This window comes from Pantherophis guttatus, chromosome 8 (assembly GCF_059756535.1).
Source record: "Pantherophis guttatus breed Tessera chromosome 8, ASM5975653v1, whole genome shotgun sequence".
Classification (NCBI taxonomy): domain Eukaryota; kingdom Metazoa; phylum Chordata; class Lepidosauria; order Squamata; family Colubridae; genus Pantherophis; species Pantherophis guttatus.
The window spans coordinates 44,161,128-44,173,713 of NC_142070.1; the positions used below are offsets into that span (position 1 = coordinate 44,161,128).

Sequence of the window (12,586 nt, forward strand, 5' to 3'; positions counted from 1 at the left end):
TCAGGCCACCACAGGCACTCCAAGTGACGACGAGCTGGCCATGCCCACCCTGGCCACACCCACTCCATCCCCCCCCGGCCAAACACAACCCTGATGCAGCCCTCAATGAAGTTGAGTTTGACACCCCTGACTTAGATAATAGCAAAGTGACCCTAATGTTATAACTATAGTTTGCTGCATGTTGTGGACATGTTTCTCACTTTTTAAGAGAATGTTTACTTGGAGAAGTTTCATTTCATTTTTGACCATGTAAACAATTTTATCCCAAGACTTTTATGATCATGTAAGTAAGCTTTTATAAGACATTTATAAGCTAAGGCAAATAGGACAAGAAAATCCTGATGATGATGTTAACTAGTTTGGTAATGAAACGTTCAGAAACTAAATTAAAACAAGCTTGGAGTGCAAACTACTGCAAAAAAGTACTAAGCTTTTTCCTGAGGCAATATGCATAAATAAAATTTCTTATCGATCAGTTTAAAATTTGCTTCATAAAATGCCCATAGCTTTTCCTTTTTGGGTCTGAATTAAATGAAAGTTGGAGCTAAAATAAAGACTATAAGAATGTAGTAAATTTCAAGTAGCGAAAAGGGAAAAGATGGCAAAGAATAATACAATCCTTTAATGAATGAATTAGAATTGTTTGTCAGGGATAGTGACAGGATGAAGGGTAAAACTCATTTGTCTTCCTAGAAAATAATATGTGGTCCTTAAGTCAGGCATCTGTAAGGGACATGGGCAATTTCTAAATAAAAATAAATAAATAAACCACAAAACATCTTGCAATTCCTATGCATGACTCATTTAGAGAAGTTGAAAGATAGGGGAAGTTGGAAACGGTGATATAAATAAATGGTATAATTATTTTCTTAAAACTCCTAAGGCGCTGAGATAGACAAAAGGTGCATTCTGCTCTTAAAATTCATTCTGACTTCAGAGCAGTCACTAAAGACAATACATTCTTCATTTTGAACAGCAAGAGATACCAAAAGGTAATGTTCTTAAATAATATTTTTAGCCTTTTTGATGGATGTGGGTTTCTTTTCTTTGTAGACACTATTATCTCAAACTACTTATCAGAGATAAAGCTCTGTGGAGGATTTTGAATTGGATCTAAGGAAGTTCTATCAGCAGTGAGTGATAACATTCAAATTTGTTCTTGCTTTGAATGCTAGGAGGAAAAATTTCATTTATTCACATTTAAGTTTCAATAAAAGACAGATGCTCACTTGTTATAGGACACGATCGTCCATTCTGGAACAGGGCTACCACTTCTAAAAGTGAACATGATTAAGCACAAAGACAACTACTTTGTGGCCATGATTTTGGGTTTCTCCATTCCAGATCATGGGCCAAAATGCAATTGATTTTTTTATTTGCAGGAGGAAAAGCTCTCTAGCAGAAAAGAGATGTAGTTTTCATAATATCTCTGTCTGAAAGGTTGGGGAGATAACACCAGCTCCATTGAGCTGTTTGAAATATTTGTGCACTCCATCACATATTTAATTAATAGAGTTTTTATTCAAAGGCAGTTCACACAAATTATCTCATTAAATTAAGTCTTCCTATCAAAACATTATAAGTATAACCCATTATACAAGGTATTATTGCATCCTGAGAGCAGGAGCAGATGGTTTGGTATGGAGGTTAAGATTCTGAACTAGAAAATGGCAGAGTATGAGCCCTTCGGCACAGAAACCTTTTGGATGACTTTCAGCCAGTCACTTTGTATAAACTCAACCGTCAGACAGGGTGGTTGTTGTGAAGAAAATAGGAAGGAACATAATGTATGTCATCTTGAGTTGTACAAAATAAAGGCAAGATATAAATCTAATAAATAAGGAGCCAGTTATTTATTTCCATTTAGTAGATAGGATATACAAAGATAATCTATTCCATTGAAGGAGGGACATCACTAAGAAGGATTTCTGAAGATGTCTTAACTAGTTCTCCATTGTGGGTGGAGACAGCAGTCAGGCATGGGTTGTACTCATCTGTTCAGATTGAAGGACTGAGTCTGTCATAATTGTTAAGTCCCACCCTGTTGCTAGGGACTCCCAGCTTTTGATTCAGACTGGATCATTGAAGGAGGGACATCACTAAGAAGGCTCACCCTCAGGATTTCTGAAGATGTCTTAACTAGTTTTCCCTTCCTGGTCTTATTGAACAGGCAGATTCAATCCAGAAAAGGTTCTTGAATTCCACTCTGAAGCTAACTGGCAGCACGGCAATTCCCAAAATAACAGTATTACATGGGCAGATTTCAAAATGCCCATAATTATACAGGCTGCTTTCTATACCAGCTGAAGCTTCCAAATAATCTTCAAGGATAACTCTACATAGGACAAATTGCAGTGGTACAGTTTGAGGTGATGATGGCATAAGTAGCCATGAGAAAAATTTCCAGTTCAGAAATGGCTTGAGTTAATATACAAGATGTAACTTTGTGAAGATTCTCCAACAGCCTCTTCCAGTAGAAGAATAGTAGTCAACAAGAATTCAGAAGAACCTTCCAGTTGTGAGCCAATTCAGTCTGAAAAAAATTATGTGTTCCAGTTATTAAATTATAATGAAAATGTAAACCAGTAGCCTGAAATCTAATTGACACTTCACTTTTATCATTTTATATAAGTCTCCCTTTGTGTTAGGTGGCATGTCAGTTTATCTATTTCCTCTTTTAAATATTCAATGCTTACAAATAAGCAGTTTTTTTAATTTAAAAAATTAAATTTTAATTTTTAACTATAAAAAACCTATTTTAAATGCTTTCCATTTATCTAAACTATGGGTGATACTAACTTTGTGACTGACACAAGGATATGCCACACTGGCTGAGATTCCAGTAATTATCTTCTAGCACATCTGGAGTTAAGTTGAAGAAATCTGGGAAATTACTTAGATGACAAGAATGTAGAATTTCTTATATATCTTTAATGCCCTTTAGTGGTTTATTTATTTATTTAGCATATGACATATCATGCACGGACTTGCAATATATATTACTTAATCTAGATTAATAAAACACAAAAAAATATAAATGTTAAAAAGATCTATTTTCAAATACCATTTTTTTTGCCATCTTACCATTGTAGTGCATCATTGTTATATGAAAGAAATCAGCCACTGGACCGGTATATGCCCCTCAATTTACAGCCAGTCATGTTGTGATCTACATTGTGATGTGGGACCACGCAGTCACACTGAGAGGAGGATGGTATGCCCCATTTATGCAATGAGTCCTGTCATATGCCATGTGAAGTATGAATCCTATTCAAGATTGTCCATTGCTAGCATGATAGTTCAAAGCCTGGCACCTTTTTTGTTGGGTCATTTATGTCTTCCTATGTCTGGATGTTCAGTGATCCATTTGGCTTTCCATTGGGAAAGTGATGTTAAAGTTGTTGAGCAGATGTTGTGAAAGTGCCAATGGGGGCTCCCTGGATTTGAGTCTTCCAAGGAAGGTCTTCCAATGAGTCTTCCAATGAGGAAGGTCGGCCTGCATCGGTAGGAGTGAGTTGTTCATAACTTTTCTATATTTTCTCGCTAGTGCATCTTGCCTTTGTAAAGCTTGTGGTGATATATGGGTCACTGAACAGGAAGCCAGCAAGTCGGAGTGGTTTTAATACATCCGCTATTAATCCTTATGGTGTCATTGAGTCTGGCATCTAATTTACTAGTATAGCAGCTGTTAAGCCATACGGGGGCACAGTATTCTGCTGCAGAGTAGACCAACCCTAGTGCTGATGGCCTAAGGATGGCAGTTAAAGCTCCCCATTTAGTTCTGCATAATTTCTGGAGGATGTTGTTCCTAGTATTGATTTTTGCCAGTGTATTCCCGAGATGTATTTTATAGGATACATCTGGTCCAATATTACTCTGGATGGGGTTAAAGGGGAATAAGTTGTTCTTTAAGTAGACCTTTGGGGCTTCATATGCTAATTTGTTGTTAAGATGGAAGTATGTAGTTACTGCTTTCCTGACGCTAGGAATAAGCTTCCAGTTAGTGAAGAATTTTCTCTTTTTTAAAAATATTTTTTTAAATTTTTTAGTATAATAATTTCATACATATTTTGTGGACAGTGTATTGACTGGGTCAAGTCTTTTTTAAACAACGCTAACAATAATAATACAAACAAATATATATAATCCTAATCTTCCAATTTCAACAATACTATTCTCTCTTCATAATCCTTTATCATTTTCCCCATTAATTCATTTAAACATAGATAACATTTCTTTACACCATGTATTTGTTTTCCCCTACTAAATTACTATTATTTAATATTTTAAGAATTACTCATTGTTCCACCATAACTTAAATATTCAAAATGTGTAGGATTACTAATAACGCCAAATAATAACAATATTTAATCAATCAATGTATCTCAAAATCTCCACAATTTTTAATCCTTAATATTTTAAATGCACAATATACTTTAACACAGTATTAATATTACTAATACAATTAAATTACCTAATCCTAAATTTCCATCTACTAATCTTATTTTAGTTGTGATAAATTATATTATCTATTAATATATATACAACTATTTTCCCTATTTGTATTTTCCCATTTTATTAATATATTTTCTCATTATCCATCATCTCTTAACCTTTTTAAAACCATCATTTATTCATTTTTTAGTCAGTCTTTTGTCTCTCTCTCTCTCTTGGAATCTTGTATCTAAAGAGTCCGTCAGTCTCTTCATTCCATCCTGGGATATACTTTCTTCTAAATCCTCAAGGTATAGAGCTTTTCACCAAGATGATTATTGTCTTCATGAATCTATGATAGTGTTGACTACTTGGTGGAATCTACTGTAGAGTTTTATCAAGATTTTCAGCAAATTTGGTCTAGTTGGCTCTTTGAAAGTTCCATCTGAGTCTAGGGGTAGAAAGAATTAGGGGAAATTGGAGCCCAACTTCTAGCAAGATAGGATGGTGTTGGGTATGCAGGAATATATCCTCTACTTTCCTGTTTATGGGGACTGGCTGTAAGTTTGAGCCTTCTGTGATGAAGCACAAGTCTGGATTGGTTTCGCAATTCTGTGCTGCCAATTTAAACTTGCTCTTGTCTTCAGCATCGAAAATCAGTTGGACTTTGTTTGTTGTAGCTCAATTGGAAAATAGTTTGCTTTTGTCATCAGTGGAATAGTATTTCCGATTAATGTGACGGCTATTGAAGTTGCCTTTGTAGATTGTTGGATGTGGCTTGATTTTCACCACATGCTGTGACCATGCTGTTAGAGGTGGTTTATAGATGTTCACTATTGTTAGATCGCCTAGTTTGGAAACTACTTCATGTTTATAGTTTAGTGATCATTTAATGGTCATCAAGATTCTTGAATGTCAGAACTCATAGCCCTAATCTGTCAGGATCAACAAATGAAGCTTTTCAAGGCCTGCAACTAAACACGATCATTCATTCAAAGCTTGGCCCTCAAGTTGGTCTTAAATGCCTAAGAGCAGATATTAGTAATAAAACACCCATGCATAGTCAAAAGTATATAATCTAAAAACTGCTATGAAACAGGATTAGCCAGTATAATAAAACTGCCAATATATCAGCAAGACGTGTTTTGACTCATGATCTTTATATGAAACACTTGCATACATTGATACTGAGTTATGTATTCTTAAATAGAGAGCATCAGTGCTCTAATAATATGCAGCATTGCATAGATGAGACTACATGCTTCAAATGGGAATGAGTCCAGTAAATAGGCTGGATTATAAATTTACAAGCTGCTTTAATACTATCACAGTTTAAACTGAGGACGAGTTTAAATTTTAGTCTTTTAAACCTTATCCACATCTATAAGACATGAATAACAAGATACATATAAATGACACCTACCTTAGCTTGGAAAATGGTTGTGGAAATGTGTTAGGTTGAACTTCTTAGATATGCCATTTAGGCTTCTATATCTGTCTCTTCTGCAAAAGTTAGTATCTCAAGAATAGCAGAAGTCTACTTGCTATTAGACTTTGATCTTCTCACATCTTTCCATGTCTTCATGGTGATTCTTTTACAGTTTTGCAAAATATGTGATATAATTAATATAGATTATACTATGGTTTACCAAAAACTTGATAATCTGTTTTTGTTTCAGTCTCATTGAGCACAAAAATCTTTTTTGAGCCCTTGCAGACAACAATAAATATTTAGCTTTTTTACCTTGTTGAGTCATGGATTGCGTCTCTTGGTACATAATCCCTAAATATATCCTTCATCATGTTTTTGACAAATAGAGTACAATGTAGACTGAATAGCAAATGTAATTATGCACAGAACATGGTGCCATATATGAATACATAAATTATACATAAACTGAATGCTTGATTATTCACCGATTTAGAAAATTGACAAAACATTTTCATTGCTTCTTCTGTGTTCTCCACTATTTTAATATAATAGTAGACTTGTCATCATTTGTCTCCATGACCAAAAGATGGCAAACTAGTGATCATCTGAACCAAGCGAAATTCAACTGGAATTTTATAAAACTGACTCACCATTATTCTTTCAAACAGTTAAATACATAGAGACAATGTGTCAAATGTTATTTGTTTGCTATTGCATAAAATGAAACCATCTCAGATGAAAAATATAATTTGATTATCCATTCTTCTTTCTTTCCTCAGATATGACATGTTGTTTTAAAGCAAATGAATAACTTGTAAATAAACTAAATAAGTACCATATTTCTCGGAGTATAAGATGCTCCAGACTATAAAATGCATCTACCTTTTTTGGTGAGGAAAACAAGAAAAAGAAATCTGCCTCTGCCTCCCAGCAATTTTGCCTCGTTGCAGCAAACAGCAAATAGCCTGCTTTACTTTCATTTTCGTTTTCAGCATAGCATGAGTAGAAAAGCATGACAAGAAAAAAAAAATCTGCTCTCAGCAATTTACTTCCTTGCAGCAAGCAGCAGAGGCCCGAGCAAAACAGCTGAGAGCAAAGCAGCTGAGAGTCAGGAGGCCAATCCAATCAACTTGTGCTATGCTGAAGCTGAAACGAGCTGTTTCTTCTTGCTGCTTGCTGCAAGGAGGTAAACTGCTGGAAGGCAGAGGCCAAAGGGTGGGGGCCAGTGAGTGGGCGGGGCTATATTCGGTGTATAAGACGCACCAAAATTTTCACCTCCTTTTAGGGGGGAAAAAGGTACATCTTATACTCCAACAAATATGGTACATTTACACTAGCCCTCTGTATTGGGTAAGGTGACCAGATTTTAACATTGTTAAAGAGGGACATTGTGGGCGTGGCTTATTTTGTGGGCGTGGCTATCTGGTCATGTGACTGGGTGGGCGTGGCTATCTGGTCATGTGACCGGGTGGCCATGGCTATGTGTATAGGGTAAGGTGAACAGATTTTAACATTGGTGAGAAGGACACCATTGTGGGCGTGACTTATTGTGTGGGCGTGGCTTGGAGGCCATGTGACTGGGTGGGCGTGGCTAGCTGGTCATGTGACCGGGTGGCCATGGCTATGTGTATAGGGACTACTCAGAGGGCTGAAAAGTCATTTCTGACAGGTCCTCACACTTTTGACTGGTCCTCACACTTATGACCATCCTCACATTTATGCCCGTGCAGTATTCTTAACAACCATGTCACTCATTTCACAACTGCTTCTCTTCACCATGGTGACAAGATAGGGCAAAAATGTAAAATGTGAGGACAGTCGTAAGTTCGAGGACTGGTCAAAAGTGTGAGGACCAGTTAAAATAACTTTTTCAGCCCTCTGAGTAGTCCATATGCACAAAAGGATTAACCAGAGGACTGAAAAAAGTCATTTCTGACAGGTCCTCGCACTTTTGACTGGTCCTCACACTTATGACCATCCTCACATTTATGCCCATGCAGCATTCTTAACAACCATGTCACTCATTTCACAACTGCTTCTCTTCAACATGGTGACAAGATAGGGCAAAAATGTAAAATGTGAGGACAGTCATAAGTTCAAGGACTGGTCAAAAGTGTGAGGACCAGTCAAAAATAACTTTTTCAGCCCTCTGAGTAGTCCATATGCATTAAAGGATACAGCAATAGAGAGGGATGAAGGAATGGAAATTAGAGTAGGAGTGAGGGTAAGAGAGGGAGGAAGAGAGGAGGAGAAGGAGAAAGGAAGAGGAAGTAGGGAGGAGAAAAAGAGGGTGGGGGGAAGAAAAAGTAAGAAGGAAAGAAAAGAGAGTGGTGGTAGGTTTGAGGAGAAAGATTGCTGTACAATAAAAAAGATGAAAGGGAAGAAAGCCAACCCCAAGCAAATATAAAGATATTAAGATTAAGAATGAATTGTTAAACTTTAAAGAATAAAAGAGAACAAATATGAATAAATAGCAATAATTAGAAACACACATACAAACATACAATGTATTTTCTTTGAACAGAATATTTGGCTGGTTCACAAATTTAAACAGCGTTTAGTCATTTCAATTAAATTTACAATTTCTATATTTCCTTTTTGCCATATTTATTCCTCATCTATTTTTTTAAAAAAACAATATTACCCTTCATCCTCATCTCTAATCTTAATCAAATTCAATTTTTCCCTTCTATTCTATATTATACCCCTTCCCATTGTCATCTATTTTTATATCCATCCTCACATTGGTTAATTATGTAATTATGTAATACAGTTGTTTAATACAAATTCAACATTTCAATATAAATCAATTAGTTATATAACTATCTTTTTTGTATATTAATCAATATGAACATGAATATTCCAATTATTTCCATGCAATCCAATTTCTTACAAATCAATTAATTATATTTACCAATAATAATAAACCAAATAATTTCCCCCATATATTCCTCCAAACCACAACTTAACCATTTCTGCTTTCAACACAATATACAATTATTAATAGTATCTCAATTATTACAATTCCCTAGTTAAATAGAGCTTTTTTTCTTTTGTGTTTTAAAATCTTGAACTCTCCTCTTTTGCCCAAAATTTCCCATTGTTTGCAGTTTTGTACCTACCTTTTTTGGTGAGGAAAAAGAAAAAGAAAAAGAAAGAAATCTCTCTCTGCCTCATTTTGTCACCTTGCAGGTTTAGTTTCGCTTTCGCCTTTGTTTTCAGTATAGCTAGGGGGGGGGAAATCTGCTCCAGGAACTTTTTGCAGCTTTTTGCAGCTAATTAACCTAGCGGAAGCTGTTAACAGGGGCTGTTTTTTCTATTTTTGCAGACATGGGTCTATTCATTTTTTTTTTAACACTGATCAGCTGTAGGTCGGCCCTTTGAAGCCCCGCGGCAAGAGTTTAAAGACTTTTTTTTCCCTCTAGCCATCAGCGGGGATTCAGGAAGCAGCCGGGAGTCAGGAGCAGAATGAAAAATCGGGACTTTTTTAAAACGCCGCGGGACGCGGGACAAATTGCTCAAAAGCGGGACTGTCCCGCCAAAAGCGGGACGTCTGGTCACCTTAGTATTGGGAGAAGAAAAAAAAAGCAAAAGAAAAAATTCCAAAAGGGCAAGAAAAAATAAAGATGAGAGACTGAAGACGTATGGGAGGGGCAAGGTATACTTGACAATAAAAGAAAGATAAATTAGTGCAGTCTCAAAGGCTTTAGCCAAGACATCCCATCAGGTAGAGATACAATATTGATTCAACTAGCTAAGCGAATATATCATCTATGTAATAAATTGGTTCAAGCAGCAATGATTACATACCCTTTATAGTTCATTGACTGAAATTTAACCCTTTATTGAGGGCAAGAATTTTGCTAGCTATTTGTCCTTCATATATGTAGTTCACCATACAGTATGTCCATCAGTGGACATTGGCAGATACTCTTAATCTAATGCTGTCCAGATGTATTAGACTATAGTTGCAAAAATCTAAAAAGCAGTAGACCGGGAAAGAATACATAGGATCTATTGTATTTTCTGTATTAAAATAAGACCTTTCAATAAACACTGTTAAAAGACAGGAAGATAGTCAAAACTATGCCTTAAAATAATCAAGATATTCCTTATAAGTTAAAAACTTACATTGTTACTGTCTTTTGGGAAAGAGAGCTAAATATATGGATTTTAAAAAATATTTCAGGAACTACTTGGGCATTGATGTTGGGCCATATTCGTCTGTTTTCCCATAGTAAGTGAAATCACGCCAAAATATATTTATTTTTGTTATCTTTTTTTAGCCTCTTGCTTAGTACCATTAGCATGGCAATTCTCCACACATTAGAAATAAGATGATTCCTTATTCTGAGAAATTCAAAACTAGGACAGTTAACAGTAGTATACTCTCTTTTCTTCTGAAACACAGACACTATACTGAATTTTGACAAGATTACTTTTAGCTAGATTTATCCCATAAATTTTTGGCAAGCATAACTGTTTAGTAGGTAATCCAATATACACTGAGGCAAGATACACGATGAAGAGCAGATTTTTCATTTTTAAAGAATAAAATGAACATACTTTTAATGTATATATTTATTTATGTGTTTATTGAAAATCATCAGTCATAAATGGACTGAACTGCAGATGGGGATGTGGCCTTTGTCAATTTCCAGTAACCATACCTGAGCCACAGTGAAAAACATAAGATCATCCCTTACAAACTTATTAGCAGCAGACTTCTGAAAACATCACAAGACTGTTTTCAAAAGAGATGTGTCTTTTACATGAGTCATCCAAATAAACAGTATGAAACCAAATAGTTACTAAACATACTGCGCCAAGAGACCACTGACTGCTGTAAAGCATTTTGGGTTTCTCCTGCTGCTATGCTCATCAAAATGAAAGCAAAAGATTCCCTGGGTTTCCTCCATGCTTTTATTTTAAAAAACACTACAGGAAAAAGTTTCTGATATTTGAAATATTTTGACAGAGGGACAGTAATAATGTAAATAAATTTGGTGGTTTTCTTCTGATACCAAGATTTTGATGGGTGAGTATTTTGTGACTGCAATGATAAAAACCATCTCAAAAGACATACCAACTGCTCATTTAGGTGCTATATAAGGCATGGGGATTTTTCTAGTTTCCCTACTTCTTCCCTCTGGCTGTTTAGAAAATGACTTCTATCAGTTCTTAGTTGACTTTTTTGCTTCTTAAAAACACCAGTTATTTGATAGTTCATATTTATAAGTCCTCATTTATAGCTACCGCCGTGAGTTAAATGTTTATTTGTCTGAATACAGCGAAGTCGACTGTACAAATTTCTTTGGGTATAAACAACACCTTAGGGTTTGTTTCAATCACAAGTCCAAAAGGTTGATGATGGAATTATCAAAATATAATGGTCAGTCTGCTTTTCCAGGTGGCTCTATTTATGTCTGTGCTGACTGCCTGTAATATAATAAAACATCACTTGTCCTGAAGTAGAGTAGTTTTCCCGGCACAGAACAAGATTTATTACACCTTTATGAATGCAGTCTTTGGTTCTGGATCCTATGCTGAATTTTTGAGAATAGAATACATTAAATATGCAATTTAGAACATACTGCATAAGCATTTACATGTTTTCATCACTGGAATATACTGTATAGGTAGATCTCTATTTATGAGCACAATTGCCCAAAATTTCCATTCTAAGAAAGACAGTTATTAAGTGTATTTTACCCCATTTTATGAGTTCTTGCCACAATTGTTAAGTTAGCAACATGGTTATTAAGTAAATCTGGCTTCCCCATTGACTTGGCTTGTCAGAAGGTCACAGAAGGTGATCATATAACTCCAGGACGCTGCAAGTCATAAACACATGCCAGTTGCCAAGTGTCTGAATTTTAATCACATGACCATGGGGACCCTGCAATGGTTGTAAGTGTGAAAAACTGTCATAAAGCACTTTTTTTCCCAGTGCTATTGAATTTCAAACAGTCACTAAATAAATGGTTGTAAATTGAGGGCTATCTACAGTATATTGTAAGGAAAGGGAAAAGAGAAATCTGGCTATTGCAGGCAGAGACCGCATCTTGTTCATTTTGATTGCTAATTTCATGAAATTCAGTCCCAACTAAGAATGCAGAAGATTATTGCTAAAATTCCTTATGAAACTGATAATTTCAATATATACATTAATTACAATAAGCCGCTGGGCGAGATTATTTGTAGTTTCGGAGTGAGGTATCATCAGTATGCTGATGATACCCAGCTCTACATCTCCACCCCAGACCAACCCAGGGATGCCCTTTCCATGATGTCCCAGTGCCTGGAGGCGGTACGGGTCTAGATGGGTAGAAACAGGCTCAGATTCAACCCCTCCAAGACTGAGTGGGTGTGGAAGCCGGCATCTCCTGATCTAGTTGCCCCATCACTTCAGATGGGAGGGGAGTCGCTGACTCCCTCTGGAAGGGTTCATAATCTCGGCGTCCTCCTTGATTCTCAGCTGGCCTTGGTGGATCATCTGACATCCATGACAAGGGAAGCTTTTGCACAGGTTCGCCTGGTGCGCCAGTTACGCCCTTTCCTAGACAGGGATGCCCTCCGTACAGTCACTCATGCTCTCATTATTTCTCGGTTGTATTACTGCAATGCCCTCTACATGGGGCTGCCCTTGGGGTGCACCTGGAAGCTCCATCTGGTCCAGAATGCGGCCGCACGGGTTGTTACGGGAGCTTTCCGTTGCTC

General features: G+C 36.3%; 1 protein-coding gene and 1 long non-coding RNA gene across 12 annotated transcripts in view; one reads left to right on the plus strand and one right to left on the minus strand.

The window, feature by feature from the left end:
• The window catches only part of SORBS2 (sorbin and SH3 domain containing 2), a 209,857-nt gene that overhangs the window by 65,198 nt on the left and 132,073 nt on the right, over positions 1–12,586 (plus strand). For 4 of the 11 annotated variants that reach the window (XM_087874688.1, XM_060686785.2, XM_060686786.2 and 1 more), the window contains exon 1: positions 3,285–3,504. The exons of the other annotated variants lie outside the window; for them this stretch is intronic. In XM_087874688.1, coding sequence (XP_087730814.1) covers positions 3,470–3,504 — 35 coding nt within the window. In that variant the 5' untranslated portion in view covers positions 3,285–3,469. Of the gene's footprint in view, positions 1–3,284; positions 3,505–12,586 lie in introns of those variants that run through there. 11 annotated transcript variants of the gene reach the window in all.
• Positions 1,839–3,125, minus strand: LOC132710492 (uncharacterized). The gene is made up of 2 exons (XR_009621200.1): positions 3,085–3,125; positions 1,839–2,533 (listed from the first exon to the last, which is right to left on the minus strand). It is a non-coding gene; the product is annotated as an uncharacterized LOC132710492 (long non-coding RNA).